This window comes from Salmo salar, chromosome ssa04 (genome assembly GCF_905237065.1).
Source record: "Salmo salar chromosome ssa04, Ssal_v3.1, whole genome shotgun sequence".
In the NCBI taxonomy this organism is placed as follows: Eukaryota; Metazoa; Chordata; class Actinopteri; order Salmoniformes; family Salmonidae; genus Salmo; species Salmo salar.
Genome location: NC_059445.1, coordinates 7,590,303 through 7,611,210, shown reverse-complemented (window position 1 = coordinate 7,611,210; position 20,908 = coordinate 7,590,303). Strand labels below are relative to the sequence as shown.

The 20,908-nt window shown below is 42.3% G+C and overlaps 1 protein-coding gene across 1 annotated transcript; it reads right to left on the bottom strand.

Annotated features, from left to right (window-relative positions):
* Positions 1–6,535: 6,535 nt before the first annotated feature.
* nar5 (Ecto-ADP-ribosyltransferase 5) lies at positions 6,536–17,396 on the bottom strand. The gene is given in 2 exon segments (NM_001141011.1): positions 6,536–7,592; positions 17,258–17,396. Coding segments are annotated over 2 exon segments (834 nt in total). The 5' UTR covers positions 17,336–17,396; the 3' UTR covers positions 6,536–6,836.
* Positions 17,397–20,908: the final 3,512 nt, after the last annotated feature.

Genomic DNA, 20,908 nt, shown 5'->3' with positions numbered 1-20,908 from the left:
GATCAGTCAGACACTGAATAAACAAGTCATAACTAGGGAGTTTCCTGTCTGATTTTATTATTCAAATAAATTATAAATGAATGATAGACTGAGGCTTGAAGGCTTCAAATAATCTGTTACTCTTTAATTTCACGCAGATTCTTTGGTTACAAGCAGTGTGCAAATTAATGGGGGGGTGCCTCAGCGACAAGTGTGAGACATGGGCTCCCATAAATGCAACAAAGTCAAACTGTGGGGGGTCTCTAAATATTTATAATTTGACTGACAGCAAGATATATCAATCTTACTGGAGAAAGCATCCGAGCGAAACAGTGCCCCTCTATCTCAGTAGACACTGAGTGTACAAAACATGTCCTCCACATTCTGAAATTGCAACCCCCCCCAGCTGGTATTGTAACTGCAATGTAACATAGCTCATGTTTCATCCCCTCTCGACTGAGGAGAATGAATATGCTATAAGGTGGCTAGTATTACTATCTAACAGCAGTTGTTTGTATGGAAATGTTTTGTAGCCTTTGTTTTGTCCCTTTTCAGAAGTAAATTAACTTGGCAAGCTTTTGCCAGTTGATGTACCGTTAGAGAGAGAGCTGGCCAAAAGTTGGCTTAAAACATTAGCAATTATTTTTACCTCAATCCAACTACATCTGAATCAAACGATAAAACCATCGGCCAAACGACTGAAGATTGATATTCAAACCTTTTTTTCAGTGCATTGTGAGTTGTATTAGTCAGTATGGCAATGTAACTTCATTGATCTGTCAGTTTCTGTAGCTAATTCCCTACTTTTCACTCTGATACAGTCAGTAGTAAACAGCTCTAACATTACAGGCTTCACTGTCATGGTTCACAGTAGAGGTCTGCGCAGGACTGATTTCTTCATCCTGCTCCCGCCCACACCCACTGGCTTTCTGTCCACAGCAAGAACTGGTCCAAAACCCAACCGCAGTCCCGCAATGTTATTTTAGGTGTATGTGACGCAGCTCACTTGCCAGCCATGGTCCCAGCAATTGTGCACCCTATAGGCAATATCAAATGCTAAAAAATAACTTAAGAAATGGGTTAAATTACCAATGATTCTCACATGGCCCTTACATTGTATTACTGGGCTATATCAGCCAACATGCTAGATGTAGTTTGAAGAGAGCAGAGTTGGAGAGACTTGCACTTTCTCTTGCAATATTTTTAAAGCCTACATTTTAGGAGTGTGAAGATTCCCAGCAGGGTCGGACAGCAAGGAAAGACCAGTCTATGGAGCTCAGGTGAATTTTGCAGTATTTTCAGTGAATAATACAAAGTTCCATCTTGAATTGATGGGTAGACCTACAGTAGCTTAATGACAACAGCTTAAACTTAAAGCTTCAGTCTGGGATCTGGGAATAATGGTAATTTCAATTATTGAACCATTTATTATTTTCTTGGATAATGTAATGTATAAATGTACTCCAATGTAATTATTTGTCATGCCTCATTTTAAGAGGATCGACTGGTGACAGGGGTCTCAGCAGGGTCAGGCAGCCGGGGAAGACAAGTCTGTGACAGAGGTGAGGTGAATTTTTGCAGATACAACACTTCATTCTCTCTGTCCAGCAAACACTGGACAAGCCAGATGCTAATTTAAGGCAGTCTGACAAACCTCCAAAGTTGATTTCCAAACTGTATCAAGGGTTGATAGAGGCTTTTCCCGATGACACAAAACATGTAAAACAAAAATGTGAGGAAGACCTAGGAGACGCTATTGATGATGATGATGAATGGATACAGACATGTATGAATGCCCAGTCATGTTCATATAATCAGACATAAATGACTGCAGTTTAAGACCATCCATAGAACATACTATATGCCAGTGAAACTGAATATCATGCACTCAGAAATTGTATTATTCTGCTGGAGGTGTAAAACACAAAAGGGGACATATTTGCATATGTTGTGGTCTTGTGAAGGCTGGCTAAATTCCGGCAGAGTGTGTTCTTTTATCTCACTTTCATAAGGTCTGGATGCTTTATATGGAATACTGTACTACTAAAGGAGTCTGTATTGAAAACATGCCCATGTCAGGGGAGATGCCTATTTAAGCAATCCGTAGCTGCTGGGCTGCTCAGTCCCGGCCCTGGGGGTCTGCTGTACTGTTATCACTTTGGACTTGGGCCAACACACCTGAAACCAATAATGAATGTTTCACTAAGATCCTGAAGCTGAGTGGGGTGTGTTGGGTTGGGGCCCTGCAGGGCCATGGACCCCTAGGGGCAGGACCGGGTGACCCAGCTATATTGTGTGCAAGTAAAAAGAGATCTACAGTACTATTAGGCCTATGATATGAATTATAGGGAGGTTGTACTGTTTCTGTCTGTTAATGTGTAGGTGTGTATGTGTGTTTTCATTGAACTTTTGATTTCGAAACCTTTCCCTTGAGACAAAAAACAAATATGGGAAGGAAACTGTGTTGGGGAGAGTTGAGTTATTGACTAGACTGGTGGGGGTCAGGCGTGTAGGCGGCTCGGGTTGGCTTGGCGGTCTGGCTGAAATTTGATATAGAGAATGTCTTAAAGCCAATCAAAAGTTAAGTCTGTACTTTATTTGTAAGAGTTGTTCATTTGTTAGGCTATTGGTTACAGGTGCAACACTTTATTGATTATTGAATTATCATGGCTCTAGTTCAGTCTTATCAATCACTTAACAAAACCATCAATAATGCCATAATGTTTCTGTTTGATCTTTTCCCCCTTTACGTCTGTAGTTGGTTTGAATGAAGATGGCAAAGAATGCAGTGTGGACAGTCTTCCTGTTGACCTTTGGTGTTACCATAGGGATGGCAAAGTTATATTCATTCAAGCGATACCTCTCTGTCCATTCTAGCAGCAAGCTACACAGAGAATGGATAAGTGAAACAGCTCGATTCGCACCAAATGGAATATAACATTGCGGATGAAGTTCAGAATAACACAATTTCATGTGTAGGACATCTAAAGACATGCATCATGAAACTGAGAGCGTTTCAGTTTCCAAAATGACGTATTTGGGTGTTTTTGGAGCATGTTTTGTTACTGCACAACGAGGATGAGGATGTGATTCGCTGGTTGGGATAAGTAAAAAAAAAATGTCTGTATCCTTTTATAGTATGCCATCAAAAATAGAGATTTGGTTGTAAAAAAGTTAACTTCTCCTTTAAACTGGAGTATATCCAGGCTATCTATGCTTACAGTTCAAGTCAGCCCGAAATATACAAAGATTTTAACAAAGCAGTCCGGACCAATAGGAAAGTCTACAAGTCCCCCGTCAAGTTCCACTCCCTGCATTTCCTGCTGACTGAAGCTATTCTCCTCCTGAAACAAAACCCAGATCAACAGGATTGTTACACCACATACAGAAGAACCAACACGGAGTTTGCAGGTGAAGTGAACAAGGAAATCCGTTTTGGCTTATTTTGCTCCAGCTCTTTGAGATAAAGACATGTTTTGGCTCAAGTCCTACCCAGGGATGGAAGAAAAGGAGAAGGAGGTGTTAATTCTGCCCTATGAGGTCCATTCATTTCTACTTAACTCTTTCTTTCCCCTCTTTTGACCACTCACAAGGCAGGCAATACACTTGACCCCACCCTTCCCCAGTCCCACTCACAAGGCAGGCAATACACTTGACCTCCCCTTTACTAGAGTCTGTTCTCCTACTAATCTCACTGCAACCCCCTCCAGGTCTCTGTTCTCCTACTAATCTCACTGTAACCCCCTCCAGGTCTCTAATCACTACTTTCTTTCCTTTTCTGTCTCCCTTTCCTCCATGCCTAACCCCAACCAGATGGTCATGTGCCGTCACAATTCTCTCTCTCTCTCTCTCTCTCTCTCTCTCTCTCTCTCTCTCTCTCTCTCTCTCTCTCTCTCTCTCTCTCTCTCTCTCTCTCTCTCTCTCTCTCTCTCTCTCTCTCTCTCTCTCTCTCTCTCTCTCTCTCTCTCTCTCTCTCTCTCTCTCTCTCTCTCTCTCTCTCTCTCTCTCTCTCTCTCTCTCTCTCTCTCTCTCTCTCTCTCTCTCTCTCTCTCTCTCTCTCTCTCTCTCTCTCTCTCTCTCTCTCTCTCTCTCTCTCTCTCTCTCTCTCTCTCTCTCTCTCTCTTATCATATCTCCCTTCTGCGAAATACTTCTACCGCATGTCTCCTGATTCTGCCTCTTTGACCCGACACTCCTCCCTTTCCGCATCCTATGATTTACACTGTCCCTTTTCCTCCCCTCCTGCTCCGTGGCTGAGTGACTCCTTGAGAGCTTACAGAACAGGGCTGCGGGCAGCTGAGCAAAAATGAAGGAAACGTCACTTCCGGAGGACCTATCATCCTTTCACTCCCTCCTCTCTACCTTCTCTTCTTTATCCGATGCCACGTTTTATCACTCTAAATGTGAAGTTTCTGCCTCTAAACCTAGGAAACTCTTTTCCACGCCCTCCCTCCTCCATCTCTGAGGAGGACTTTGTCAACCACTTTTAAAAGAAGGTTAACGACATCCGCTCCTCATTCACTCAGCCCATTGAGTCCACTGGCCCCACTCACACAGAACTACCCTATGCCTTGACTTATTTCTCCCCTTACTCTCCAGATGAAATCATGTGACTAGTGCGGTCTGGCCGCCCGACAACCTGCCCACCTGACCACATCCCCTCCTAGCCGCTCCAGCCCATATCAGGAGACCTTCTCCATTCCTCACGTCCCTCATCAACTCATCCCTGACCACTGGCTGCATCCCCTCTGACTTCAAAATGGCCAGAGTCGCTCCCCTCCTCAGGAAAACAACACTCGACCCCTCTGTCATCTAAAACAATGATATTTATTCCCGAAACACTTGAGCGTACTGTCTCTGACCAACTCTCTCACTATCTTTCTCTGAATAATCTTCTTGACCCTAACCAGTCAGGCTTTAAGATGGTTCACTCAACTGAGACTGCTCTTCTCTGTGTCACGGAGGCTCTCCGCTCTGCCAAAGCTGACTCTCTCTCCTCTGTTCTCATCCTCCTAGATCTATCTATTGCCTTTGACACTGTGGACCATCAGATCCTCCTCTCCACCCTCTCAGGGCTGGGCGTCTAAGTCTCTGCACACTCTTGAACTGCTTCAACCAGGTGGAATGGAGAGGATCTGTGTCAGCACCACGTACTCTCACTACTGCTGTCTCCCAGAGCTCGGTTCTAGGTTAAAATGTGTTAGAGCAGGGCTGGAACAAAAGCCTGCATACACAGTAGCTCTCCAGAGGAGGGTTGTCCACCTCTGGTGTAAAAGGATACAAAACAGTAGTTCTCCAGGAGGAGGGTTGTCCACCTCTGGTGTAAAAGGATACAAAACAGTAGTTCTCCAGGAGGAGGGTTGACCACCTCTGGTGTAAAAGGATACAAAACAGGAGTTCTCCAGGAGGAGGGTTGTCCACTTTTGGTGTAAAAGGATACAAAACAGTAGTTCTCCAGGAGGAGGGTTGTCCACCTCTGGTGTAAAAGGCTACAAACAAACTCTCCTCTTCTTCACTTGGAGTTAGTGTGCTCATTTTTACAGGTTTGCACTGTGGGAAGCAATGTAAACCCTGTCTCAGAGACACGTATGGAATAGAACATACCTTTGCATGAACTTCAGGTGTCTTTAAGATGCTGTATCTGTCTACAAGGCAGTCACAGCCTCTCCTCAGTGCTTCTGACAAATGACACTTATATAGAGTACCTGTCACACAAAAACAGACACACACACACACACACACACACACACACCCCACACAGGCAGGAAACACCACATGGCTTCTGAGAATTGTTTGTTCATACTTCTTTCATACTGAACTGTGTGTGAACATGACTAACAACAGAAACACCACTGCTGATACTGAGAAAGGGTATGCGTGTGTGTGTGCAAGCGTGCTTGCGTGCGTATTAGTACCGAAAGACCCTTAAACCTCATCATCTTTCCCCTCTATTCAGGAACCAATAGCCAATACACCACTAATCAATCAATTGATTGATCAATCAATCATTTGATCAATCAACCAATCAATTAATCAACTATCAGGGAATAAGGAAAACAGCACTAAGGCAAACCTTGAGGTCCCTAGTGTAAAATTCGAAGCCAATCAAGGACGGCAGAGGCGGGGCCCCACCTGCTATGAGAATCAGCTGGTGATGGGTGACATGCCTTTGGGCCAATCAGGGCGGGACGCTATGTGATGAGATGTCCAGAATTCACTTAATGGAAGTAAGTGTATTGCCAGGTACCACTTGTTGACGTATTTCTTGGTTTGTCTCTACCCAGTTCTTATTGTCCTTTCTGATTTCCCTCTTTTGGAGGGGGGGGGCTTATCATTTGTTGTAATCTATTGTTTAATTTTGCTGCACAAAGCAAGACAGTACAGTAAATATCCCCCCCCCCCACCAATCGGTAGTCTCCAGTATCATTTTATTGGACAATTCAACTTGTGTCATGTTATATTACATCTTAATCAGTGGCCCATGTAATGTTATAACTTCAGACTGTCTAAATGTAGTACAGTGAAAGTGAAAACTAAAAGGATGAGACATACTGTAGTCAAGATCAATGATTTTCTTTATTCGTTTTGCCACAAGCTGCAGAAGGCATATAAGTGTTTTAAAGTCTCCTATGGAGTCTGATACACAGGTTAATACAACAATCTTAATATTCACTATTTCAGACAGTCAGGATTGGGTTTTTATGTAACATCCACCAATAAACCAATTAAAGTTAAAACAAAAGCTTTAGACACTGAAAATACATTTTTTGGCTTCATTTACTTTAAGAAAGATAAGCAGCATAGCTGTTAGTTTTAAATCCTCTTTAGGGACAATGACTCAAGATCAACACAGATTTTCTTAATGAATTGTTGTTTTGTTAAAAATTTTGCAATTCAGGTTACTCAGTGTTTTGATACTCTTTAGTTTGTACACAACATCACACCAAAGGTTTCTATCATTTTCTTTCATCAGCACATCAGTAACACTGAACTCTTCATACGGTGGAATCAACACCTCCTTTTCATAATCCCCCAACACTGGGAAGGACTTCAGGTCAGCGCCAAAACACGTTGTTATCTCAAAGCAAGACTTTTCTCCAAATATTTCATTAATTCCCTTGTTGAGAGAGCTGGAGGCAAAGAAGCCGAATCTGATTACTTTGTTAACTTTACCATCAAACTCCATGTTGGTTCTCCGGTATGTGGTGAGACAGTTCTTTTGTTTTAGTTTCAGGATGCGAATGGCATCAGTCAGCAGGAAATGCAGGGAGTGGAACTGGAAGGAGGTTGTGTACTCTGCTCTATTGGTCCGGACAGCTTGGTTGAACGCTGGGTATATCTTAGGTTGACCTCCTGTGTAAGCACAGATAGCTTTGATGTGATTGTAACTAAGTTTGTCTATTTTATTGTTGTTTGATCTGTACTTTTTTGAGGCACAATTTTGTGCGTTTGCCCAGGCTTGTTCGAAGATCCCTCCTGTATTGATTTCATTTCGAAGATATTCCTTCACCTTTCTGCCCATTTTTTTATTGCAGCCTTCATACATGTCGTCAACAGAGTCAGAGACCAAGTCTAAGGGTATGCGAGAATTGAGACCAGGCTGACGGAGATGAACCTTCAAAGAAAATGGAGAGGAATAACAGGCAATAAGTGTAAAAACAGAGGAATATTTTGTAAATAGTTAAATTAATTGAAATTATCATTCTCTCTGCTCTCTTTCTAAATTTCATTAATTCAAATGTAATACGTTTTAATGGCATGAATAACGAGGTCAATTTTGCCAAAGCAAAGTGATACACACAATTATAAACAACAGTGACAACAATAAAAGTAGTAGCTATAATACTATGCACAATACCAGTTAAAAGTTTGGACACGTACACATTCAAGGTTTTTTCTTTATTTGTACTATTTTCTACATTGTAGAATTGTAGTGAAGACATCCAAACTATGAAATAACACATATGGAATCACGTAGTAACCAAAAAAGTGATTAAAAAAGTGTTAAACAAAATATATTTGAGATTTGAGATTTTTCAAACTTGCCACCCTTTGCCTTGATGACAGCTTTATACACTCTTTCGGGCATTCTCTCAACCAGCTTCATGAGGTAGTCATCTGGAATTGTCACGTCCTGACCAGCAGATGGAGCTATTGTATTCGTTTTGGGGTCAGGACGTGGCAGTTTTGTGTGTGTGAATGTTTGTGTTGGTGTTTGGGACTTCCAATTGAAGGCAGGTGTGTTGAGTTGCCTTTGATTGGGAGTCCTATATAGGTGTGTGTGTTTTTCTTTGGGGTTGTGGGTAGTTGTTCTTGCACTGCGTTTTTGTATGCCTGTAAGACTGTTCCTGTCGTGTGTATTGTTTTTCCAGTGGATGCTTTACTCCTTTTTTTTAAATTAAAATATGAGCATCCATATTCCCGCTGCAGTTTGGTCTATTCAACACGGCTCTTTTTGTGACAGGAATGCATTGTTGTGTTCGTTTCATGTTAATTCATTCTGTGTTCCCGGTCCAAAATGACCGCCCATTATAGCTTATTATTCATCCATAACAATATATATATTATCACCTAATGTTGTGTTAGATCTTAAGTTCTTGTGAACATAGGGCTCATTGACCTGAGCTCATACAACTCGTTTTTGAGGGGGGAAAGCATAATGTATGGATTATTTTGACTATAACAAATACTCAGATGAAACACGTTGTGCTATTTATCACAGACTACTTTTTGTCAAAGTTTAACAAGGACTCTCTCCTCTTCACCAGTGTCATGATCAAAGATATGATCAAGAGCCTCACATACAGTATATAATTTGGTCATTGTGCTGCCACAGAATGAATTGTGAGCAAGGCCTCAAAAAAGCTTTATATACCAGAGCTGTGACAAAAGTTCTATATATTATTGAAACAATGTTGCGATTGTTTGTGACAATGCCAACAGGTGTGGTTCCCGTGGGGGATAGATTCTATTGGGGAAAGGTTCCCATGGGGGTTGCCGTGGAAGCCAAGAAGGGGAGTGAGGTGTGTGTGTGTGTTTGTGTGTGTTCAAACCCACATGCATGTGGGGGTCTGGGAGAGGGAGTGTGTCCATCTGATGAATGGGGATGTCCCTGAACTCTATTTTATACACTAATTGTAGTCGCACTCATTAATTTCTAATGACCGATAATTTTTGACCGGGAACATCACAGGTGTGTTAAAGTTAAATGAAACACCCAAAATGTAATGAAAATCATCAAAATGTATTTTGTGTGTTCAGATGACCTGTGCGGACAAAGTCATGGAACCTTATGATAATCAGATTAAATTAACTACATTTTTCAGAGAGAACGTAAATCGGTCCAATTCGACCGGAACACAGCAAGAGGGTTAACAGGCGTGCCCTGTTAAAAGTTAATTTGTGGAATTTCTTTCCTTCTTAATGTGTTTGAGCCAATCAGTTGTGTTGTGACAACGTAGGGGTGGTATACGGAAGATAGCCCTATTTAGTAAAATACCAAATCCATATTATGTCAAGCACAGCTCAAATAAGCAAAGGGAAATGACAGTCCATCATTGCTTTATTAAGACATGAAGGTGAGTCAATCTGGAAAATTTCAAGTGCAGTCGCAAAAACCATCAAGTGCTATGATGAAACTGGCTCTCATGAGGACCGCAACAGGAAAGAAATACCCAGAGTTACTTCTGCTGCCTGCTGCAGAGGATAAGTTCATTAGAGTTAGCAGCCTCAGAAATTGCAGCTCAAATAAATGCTGAGTTCAGATGCATCTCAACATCAACTGTTCAGAGGAGAATGCATGAATCAGGCCTTCATGGTCAAATTGCTGCAAAGAAACCACTACTAAAGGACACCAATAATAAGAAGAGACTTGCTTGGACAAAGAAACACGAGCAATTGACATTAGACTGGTGGAAATCTGTCCTTTGGTCTGATGAGTCCAAATTTGAGATTTTTGGTTTGGTTGCAACCACCGTGTCTTTGTGAGACGCAGAGTAGGTGAACGGAAGATCTCTGCATGTGTGGTATCCACCGTGAAGCATGGAGGAGGAGGTATGATGGTGTGGGGGTGCTTTGCTGGTGACACTGTCTGTGATTTATTTAGAATTCAAGGCACACTTAACCTGCATGGCTACCACAGCATTCGGCAGCGATACTCCATCCCATCTGGTTTGTTTTACAACGGGACAATGAGCAGCCAACAAGTGCTCAGTTTATGTTCGGAATTCCTTCAAGACTGTTGGAAAAGCATTCCTCATGAAGTTGGTTTAGAGAATGCCAAGAGTGTGCAAAGCTGTCATCAAGACAAATGGTGGCTACTTTAATTTCTTAAGGCTAGGGGGCAGTATTCGGAAGTTCGGCGAGCTGGCGTGCCCAAAGTAAAATGCCTGTTACTCAGGCCCAGAAGCTAGGATATGCATATAATGGTATATTTGGAAAGAAAACACTCTGAAGTTTCCAAAACTGTTAAAATAATGTCTGTGAGTATAACAGAACTGATATGGCAGGCAAAAATCCGATCTCACCACTCATTATAATGACTGTCTATGGGAAAGTAAAAGATTGCAGTTCCTAGGGCTTCCACTAGAAGTCAACAGTCTGTAGAAAGAGTTTCAGGCTTGTTTTTTTGAAATTAGCTAGAATTTGTAGTTTTTCTAAGTGGCTCCCATTTTGGCTGTAGTCTTGTGGCGCTTGTGAATGAGAGTGCGCACTTCGATATTTATCTCTGGTAAAAAACATACTATTCTCCATCTTAAATTTGATCATTTATTTACATATTAGGGTACCTGAGGATTGTTTAGAAACGTTGTTTGACTTGTTTGGACGAAGTTTATTGGTATCTTTTGGGATTCATTTGTATGCATTTTGAACGAGGGAAACCGGTGGATTACTGAATCAAGCGAGCCAATTATACTGACTTTTTTGGGATATAAAGAAGGACTTTATTGAACAAAACAACAATTTGTGATGTAGCTGAGACCCTTGAGATTGCAAACAGAGGAAGATATTCGAAGGCAAGTGATTTATTTTATCGCTATTTCTGACGCCTCTGCTTGTTTGGGGAATGTTTGTAATGCTTTTGTACGCGGGCGCTGTCCTCAGATAATCGCATGGAATGCTTTCACCATAAAGCCTTTTTGAAATCTGACAAAGCTGCTGGATTAACAAGAAGTTAAGATTTTAAATTATGTAGGACACTTGTATGTTCATGAATGTTTAATATTACAAATTTAGTATTTTGAATATCGCACTCTGCAATTTCACCAGATGTTGGCTTGCGTCCCACCTAGCGCAAAGAGGTACTTTAAAGAATCTCATGGCTTAAAAATCCTTCTTTAACCTCTTATGGCTGAAATCCCGTTAACGCGATCGATTTGACAACATCCGGTGAAATGGCAGAGCGCCCAACTCCCATTATTACAAATATTTAACTTTCATACATTCACAAGTGCAATACACCAAATTAAAGCTGAACTTCTCGTTATTCTAGCCACCGTGTCAGATTTCAACAAGGCTTTACGGCGAAAGCAAACCACGCTATAATCTGAGGATAACACCCCATCAAACAAATACTGACAATCATATTTCATCCCGCCAGGCGCGACACAAAACTCAGAAATAACATATAATTCATGCCTTACCTTTGACGAGCTTCTTATGTTGGCACTCCAATATGACCCATAAACATCACAAATGGTCCTTTTGTTCGATTAATTCCATCGTTATATATCCAAAATGTCCAGTTATTTAGCACGTTTGATCCAGAAAAACACCGGTTCCAACTTTCACAATATGACTACAAAATCTCTCATACGTTACCTGTAATCTTTGTACAAGCACTTCAAACAACTTTCCTAATACAACTTTATGTCTTTTTTAACGCAAATAATTGATACAATTTAAGACGGGATAAACTGCGTTCAATACCGGAGGAAAACAAAGTGGAGAGTGCTTTTCAGGTCGAGGCCTCTATCAAAAAGTACACTTCCCTCGAGCCTCATTCTGAACAGGGCTACTTCTTCATTACACAAAGGAAAAACATCAACCAATTTCAAAAGACTGTTGACATCCAGTGGAAGCGATAGGAACTGCAAGCCACTGCCTTAGAATTCTAGAATCTCAATGAAATCTCATTGACGAGAGAGTGACCTTAAAAAAAAAAATTCCTGGATGGTTTGTCCTCGGGGTTTTGCCTGCCAAATAAGTTCTGTTATACTCACAGACATCATTCAAACAGTTTTAGAAACTTCAGAGTGTTTTCTATCCAAATCTACTAATAATATGCATATCTTAGCTTCTGGGCCAGAGTAGCAGGCAGTTTACTCTGGGCACATCAGTCATCCAAGCTACTCAATACTGCCACCCATCCATAAGAAGTTAACCTGTCTCCTCCCCTTCATCTACACTGATTGATGTGACATCTACAGTATATGAGATCATAGCTTTCACCTGGATTCACCTGGTCAATATGTCATAGAAAGCGCTCTTAATGTTTTGCATACTCAGTGTCCACTGAGACAGAGGGGCGCTGTTTTATTTAAATGCTTTCTCCGGTAAGATTGACGTACCTTGCTGTCAGTCAAATTATAAAATATTTAGAGACCCTCCCAGAATTTGACTTTAGGGGAGCTCATGTCTCACGCTATCATTCATTTACAATTTCTTTTAATAATAAAACCAGCCAGGAAACTCCTTAGTTATGACTTGTTTATTCAATGTCAGACTGATCAACTATAAGCAGAGCAAAGAGTGTGCAAAGCTGTCATCAAGGCAAAGGGTGGCTAATTTGAAGAACTTAAAATATACAATACATTTGTCACGCCCTGACCTTAGAGATTCTTTTTATGTCTCTATTTTGGTTTGGTCAGGGCGTGAGTTGGGGTGGGCATTCTATGTTCACCTTTCTAGGTTTTGTATTTCTTTGTTTCGGCCGGGTATGGCTTTCAATCAGGGGCAGCTGTCTATCGTTGTCTCTGATTGGGAGCCATACTTAGGCAGCCTGTTTTCCTTTGGGTTTTGTGGGTGGTTAATTTCTGTTTAGTGTTTTGTTATACCTGACAGAACTGTTTGGCTGTCATTTTCTTGTTTTGTTCAAAGTGTCTCGATTACAATTAAATATGAGCACTCAACACGCTGCGCCTTGGTCTACTCCTTCAGACAGCTGTTACAACATTTTGATTTGCTTAACACTTGTTTTTGGTTACTCCATGATTCCATATGTGTTATTTCATAGTTTTGATGTCTTCACTATTATTCTATAATGTAGAAAATAGTAACAATAAAGAAACTCTTGAATGAGTAGGTGTGTCCAAACTTTTGACTGGTACTGTACACACATATATATACAGTGGGGGGAAAAAGTATTTGATCCCCTGCTGATTATGTACGTTTGTCACGGTTGTCGTCGGTAATGGAGGACCAAAACGCAGCAGGTATGTGTATGCTCATCTTGATGTTTATTTACTTTCAAAAATGAATATCAAAATAACAAAACCACGAGAACGAACGAACGAACGAACGAACGAACGAACGAAATGAACGAATAACAACAACAACAAACAGTCTGGCAAAGCATAAGGCTCAACACAGAACAATCTCCCACAAAATACAAGACAAACACACCCAACTAATATAGGACTTCCAATCAAAGGCAACACCAAACAGCTGCCTTCAATTGGAAGTCCAACCCCAATTAACTCAACATAGAAACACACACACTAGACTAACCATAGAATACATGAAAACCAAACAGTGCCCAAAAACCCCGGAATACTTAAATCAAATGCCCTCTGCCACGTCCTGACCAAACTACAATACTAATTAACCCTTATACTGGCCAGGACGTGACAACGTTTGCCCACTGACAAAGAAAGGATCAGTCTATAATTTTAATGGTAGGTTTATTTGAACAGTGAGAGACAGAATAATAACAAAACAATCTTTGCATTTTAATGAGGGAAATAAGTGTTTGACCCCCTCTCAATCAGAAAGATTTCTGGCTCCCAGGTGTCTTTTATACAGGTAACGAGCTGAGATTAGGAGCATACTCTTAAAGGGAGTGCTCCTAACCGCAGCTTGTTACCTGTATAAAAGACACCTGTCCACAGAAGCAATCAATCAATCAGATTCCAAACTCTCTACCATGGCCAAGACCAAATAGCTCTCCAACGATGTCAGGGACAAGATTGTAGACCTACACAAGGCTGGAATGGGCTACAAGACCATCGCCAAGCAGCTTGGTGAGAAGGTGACAACATTTGGTGCGATAATTCGCAAATGGAAGAAATACAAAAGAACTGTCAATCTCCCTCAGCCTGGGGCTCCATGCAAGATCTCACCTCGTGGAGTTGCAATGATCATGAGAACGGTGAGGAATCAGCCCAGAACTACACGGGAGGATCTTGTCAATGATCTCAAGGCAGCTGGGACCATAGTCACCAAGAAAACAATTGGTAACACACTACGCCGTGAAGGACTGAAATCCTGCAGCACCCGCAATATCCCCTGCTCAAGAATACATATACATGCCCGTCTGAAGTTTGCCAATGAACATCTGAATGATTCAGAGGACAACTGGGTGAAAGTGTTGTGGTCAGATGAGACCAAAATGGATCTCTTTGACGTCAACTCAACTCGCCGTGTTTGGAGGAGGAGGAATGCTGCCTATGACCCCAAGAACACCATCTCCACCGTCAAACATGGAGGTGGAAACATTATGCTTTGGGGGTGTTTTTCTGCTAAGGGGACAGGACAACTTCACTGCATCAAAGGGACGATGGACGGGGCCATGTACCGTCAAATCTTGGGTGAGAACCTCCTCCCCTCAGCCAGGGCATTGAAAATGGGTCGTGGATGGGTATTCCAGCATGACAATGACCCAAAACACACGGCCAAGGAAACAAAGGAGGTACTCAAGAAGAAGCACATGAAGGTCCTGGAGTGGCCTAGCCAGTCTCCAGACCTTAAACCCATAGAAAATCTGTGGAGGGAGCTGAAGGTTCGAGTTGCCAAACGCCAACCTCGAAACCTTAATGACTTGGAGAAGATCTGCAAAGAGGAGTGGGACAAAATCCCTCCTGAGATGTGTGCAAACCTGGTGGCGAACTACAAGAAATGTCTGACCTCTGTGATTGCCAACAAGGGTTTTGCCACCAAGTACTAAGTCATGTTTTGCAGAGGGGTCAAATACTTATTTCCCTCATTAAAATGCAAATCATTTTATAACATTTTTGACATGCGTTTTTCTGCATTTTTTGCTGTTAAATAAACCTACTATTAAAATTATAGACTGATCATTTCTTTGTAAGTGTGCAAACGTACAAAATCAGCAGGGGATCAAATACTCCCCCCCCACTGTATATATACTGCTCAAAAAAATAAAGGGAACACTTAAACAACACATGCTAGATCTGAATGAAAGAAATAATCTTATTAAATACTTTTTTCTTTACATAGTTGAATGTGCTGACAACAAAATCACACAAAAATAATCAATGGAAATCCAATTTATCAACCCATGGAGGTCTGGATTTGGAGTCACACTCAAAATGAAAGTGGAAAACCACACTACAGGCTGATCCAACTTTGATGTAATGTCCTTAAAACAAGTCAAAATGAGGCTCAGTAGTGTGTGTGGCCTGCACGTGCCTGTATGATCTCCCTACAACGCCTGGGCATGCTCCTGATGAGGTGGCGGCTGGTCTCCTGAGGGATCTCCTCCCAGACCTGGACTAAAGCATCCGCCAACTCCTGGACAGTCTGTGGTGCAACGTGGCGTTGGTGGATGGAGCGAGACATGATGGCTCAGATGTGCTCAATTGGATTCAGGTCTGGAGAATGGGCGGGCCAGTCCATAGCATCAATGCCTTCCTCTTGCAGGAACTGCTGACACACTCCAGCCACATGAGGTCTCGCATTGTCTTGCATTAGGAGGAACCCAGGGCCAACCGCACCAGCATATGGTCTCACAAGGGGTCTGAGGATCTCATCTCGGTACCTAATGGCAGTCGGCTACCTCTGGCGAGCACATGGAGGGCTGTGCGGCCCCCCAAAGAAATGCCACCCCACACCATGACTGACCCACCGCCAAACCGGTCATGCTGGAGGATGTTGCAGGCAGCAGAATGTTCTCCACAGCGTCTCCAGACTCTGTCACGTCTGTCACGTGCTCAGTGTGAACCTGCTTTCATCTGTGAAGATCACAGGGCGCCAGTGGCAAATTTGCCAATCTTGGTGTTCTCTGGCAAATGCCAAACGTCCTGCACGGTGTTGGGCTGTAAACACAACCCCCACCTGTGGATGTCGGGCCCTCATACCACCCTCATGGAGTCTGTTTCTGACCGTTTGAGCAGACACATGCACATTTGTGGCCTGCTGGAGGTCATTTTGCAGGGCTCTGGCAGTGCTTCTCCTGCTCCTCCTTGCACAAAGGCGGAGGTAGCGGTCCTGCTGCTGGGTTGTTGCCCTCCTACGACCTCCTCCACGTCTCCTGATGTACTGGCCTGTCTCCTGGTAGTGCCTCCATGCTCTGGACACTACGCTGAAAGACACAGCAAACCTTCTTGCCACAGCTCGCATTGATGTGCCATCCTGGATGAGCTGCACTACTTGAGCCACTTGTGTGGGCTGTAGACTCCTTCTCATGCTACCACTAGAGTGAAAGCACCGCCAGCATTCAAAAGTGACCAAAACATCAGCCAGGAAGCATAGGAACTGAGAAGTGGTCTGTGGTCCCCACCTGCAGAACCACTCCTTTATTGGGGGTGTCTTGCTAATTGCCTATAATTTCCACCTGTTGTCTATTCCATTTGCACAACAGCATGTGAAATGTATTGTCAATCAGTGTTGCTTCCTAAGTGGACAGTTTGATTTCACAGAAGTGTGATTGACTTGGAGTTACATTGTGTTGTTTAAGTGTTCCCTTTATTTTTTTGAGCAGTGTATATATATATATATATATATATATATATATATATATATATATATATATCAAATAGAAAAAAACCCAAATACATATATATTACAAAAATGTAATACAAAAAGAAAATACTTTAATACCGCTCTCTCAATTCAATTTCACTTTAAGGGCTTTATTGGCATGGGAAACATATGTTAACATTGCCAAAGCAAGTGAAGTAGATGATAAACAAAAGTTGAATAAACAATAAAAATGAAAGGAAACATTACACTCACAAAAATTCCAAAAGAATAAAGACATTTCAAATGTCATATTACGTGCAAATATTTCTCTCTCTCTCTCAAAATAGTGTTGTATCTTACCATTTTGGAGTCTACACCCAAAGTCCAAGCCTGGATGAAATACAGCACAGCAAAGGTTAGGATCTTGTGTCTTGCCATGATGTCAACATATATTGGTCCAATTGCAAAATGTAATGGAGATGAGTTGCCTTTTAAGATACAGAAACAGCATTCAAATGTTCAGCTATCAGAGAGCCTTGTTATACCACTGTTCTTGAGGTTACTTTCACAGTCCCTCCTCTCTTGCTAGGAATAGGCACAAGTACCCATCAAACCACAAACACCAGTGCACGCACACACACACACACACAGACACACATAGCCAAGCGGTTAAGAGCGTTGGTCCAGTAATCGAAAAGTTGCTGGTTTGAATCCAATAGCTGGCAAGGTGGAAAAATCTCCCATTCTCCCCGGCTGCCGAGGACGTCGATTAAGGTAGCCCCCTGAACATCTCTGATTCAGAAGGGTTGGGTTAAATGTGTAAGATACATTTCGGTTGAATGCATTCAGTTGTGCAACTGACTAGGTATCCCATTTCCCTTCACATACTCACACACATTCAGTATGGTGCCTAGTTTGTACAAAATCCTGCAGTACCTGCGGCACTCCGGGAACAGGGTTTTCTACCCCTGGCCTAGTCTAAGCTTTGTCTGCCAATCATTCCGTTGAGTTAAATACTGCCCTCTTCTGCCCAGAATGCATCGCATCTAGACTGAAGGCCTCTGGGTACATTAGTGTGTGTTTACTTTTCAGTGGTCTCTCCTGCCAGTGTCCAGAGTATGATTTAGATAGTGTCCCAATATTCTAATAATGCTGGTTATGGTTGTTACCTTTCCTTTGTTATGACTGCGATGTGAGAGGCCTGGTAGGTTGACTGGGTTTACATTCCTTTGTTATGACTGAGATGTGAGAGGGCTGGTAGGTTGACAGGGTTCCATCATATTGCATTCATATGTTGAGGTATTTCAGTTCTGTGGTGGTTACAAAGGAAATGAGACAAGGAAAGGAAAGGAATGGAGAAGATTGAGACTATTGGGACATGGCCTTCGTGTTTGGGAACATAGCTGCTGAATCTTTCAAGTTTATGCCGGAGTCCAGCCACTGTCTAGATACTGTAGCACCTAATCCAGCAGACATATCTGTAGAGGGATGTGAGTTTGCACAGATCAATAGAGGTCACATTTGAACTCACACACAGGCAGGAAACACGACATGGCTTCTGAGAATTGTTTGTTCACACTTCTAGAAATACTGAGCTATGTGTGAACATGACTAACACCAGCAACATCCCCACTTATACTGAGAGAAGGTGTGTGTGTGTGTGTGTGTGTGTGTGTGCGTGACTACACACATCTCAGTTGATCAATCAATCAACCAACCAATTAATAAACTGTCAGGGAATAAGGAAAACAGCACGACGTCAAACCTTGAGGCCCCTAGTATAAACTTCGGAGCCAATCAAGGACTGCAGGGGCGGGGCCCCACCACCCACCACATGAGAATCAGCTGGTGATGGGTGACATGCCTGTGGGCCAATCAGGGCGGGGCGCTTTGTAAAGAGACGTCCAGAATTTACAGGTACCGCTTGTAGATCTCTCTCTCAAAAGAGTGAAGTATCTTACCATCATGGAGTCCACACCCAAAGTCTAAGCCTGGACAAAATACATCACAGTAAAGGTTAGGAACTTTTTTTTTTGCCGTGATGTGAAAATATATTATATATTGGTCCAATGGAAACTTTCAACGGAGATTAATTGTCCTTTAAGGTACAGAATCAGCATTCAAATGTTCAACTTTCAGGGGGTCTGCCAATCATTCCTTTAGCTGGTTGAGTTAAATACTGCCCTCTGCTGGCTGATGTGCAGAACACACCATGCCAAGACTAAAGGCCTCTGGGTAAGTTAGTGTGTGTTTGGTTTTCAGTGGTCTATCGAGCCAGTGTCCAGGGTACGATTTAGACAGTATCCCAATATTCTAATAATGCTGGTTATGATTGTTACCTTTCCTTTGTTATGACTGAGGTGAGAGGCCTGGTAGGTTGATAGAGTTCCATCATATTGTGATTGTATGGTGAGTTCTTTCAGATCTGTGATATTTTACAAATGATATGAGATAAAGAAAGGGGACAAGGAAAGGAAGGAAGCAGATTGAGACTATTGGGATGTGGCCTTAGTGTTTGGGCCACTGACTGTGTAGTAGATTGTGGCGTCCAGCCACTGACTGTAGTTTATGGTGGAGTCCAGCTTCTGACTGTGTAGTTTATGGTGGAGTCCAGTCACTGTATAGGTGCACATAATCCAACAGTTATATCTGTAGAGGGATGTGTGTTCACACAGATTAATACAGGTCACAATCTAATGCACGCAGGCATACACACACCCCCACACAGGCAGGAAACACCACATGGCTTCTGAGAATTGTTTGTTCATACTTCTTCAATACTGAGCTATGTGTGAACATGACTAACAACAGCAACACCACTGCTGATACTAAATAAAGGTTCCCATAGTAACAGTACAGAAAGACCCTGAAACCTCATCATCATCCTTCTCCTCTAATCAGGGACTGATTCTGGCCTGGAATACTGATAGCCAATATACCACTAATCAATCAAACACCCAGAATAATGGAAAGCAGCACAACAGTGAAGCTTGAGGTCCCCAGTACAGGGTTTCCCCAACCTTCTTCTCAGGGACCAACAGACGTGTCACATTTTGTTTTTAGAGCTACACTAGCACACTTGATTCATTCTACTAACCATCAACCCCTTGACTAAATTAAGCAGGTGTGCCAGTCTGGTGATCCCTGAGGAGAGGGTTGGAAAGTACTGAACCTAAACATTTTTATTTTATTTTTTTAAGTACTGAACCTAGTAAGCTACCCTGGTCCTGGAGTGCTGCAGGCACTTCATGTTTTTGATTTAACCGACCAGGAATACCAGGTGTGTTGAATTTCATCATTCACTTTACTGATCTATTAGCTCAGTTGGTCTGGTGTGGTGCCTAGTTGGGACAAAACCCTGCAGCACTCCAGGAACAGGGTTGCTTACCCCTGGCCTAGACTAAGCTTTGTCTGCCAATCATTCCTTTAGCTGGTTGAGTTAAATACTGTCCTCTTCTGGCTGCTGTGAGGAATGCACCTTTTCAAGACACTAAGGCCTCTGGGTACATTAGTGTGCGTTTTGGTTTTCAGTGGTCTCTCCTGCCTGTGTATGATTTAGACATTATTCCAATATTCTAATACTGCTGGTTACGGTTGCTACCTTTCCATTGTTATGACTGAGATGTGAGAGGCCTGGTAGGTTGATAGAGTTTACACCATATGAACACAATATGATGGGTCTTTCAGATCGGTGGTGGAGACAAGGAAAGGAAGGGATCTGGCCTTAGTGTTTGGAAACATTGCTACTGAATGTGTGAAGTTTATGTTAGAGTCCAGCCAATGTATAGATTGAATAGAGATCAATATAGGTCACATTCTAACACACACACTCACACAGGCATAACACCAGCAACACCACTGCTGACACTGAGAAAAGGTGTGTGTGTGGGTGCGTGTGTGTGTGAATGCCTAACAGTACAGAAAGACCCTTCAACATCATCATCATCATCCTTCCCCTCTAATCAGGGGATGATTGAGGCCTGGAATTCTAATAGCCAATATACCACTTTA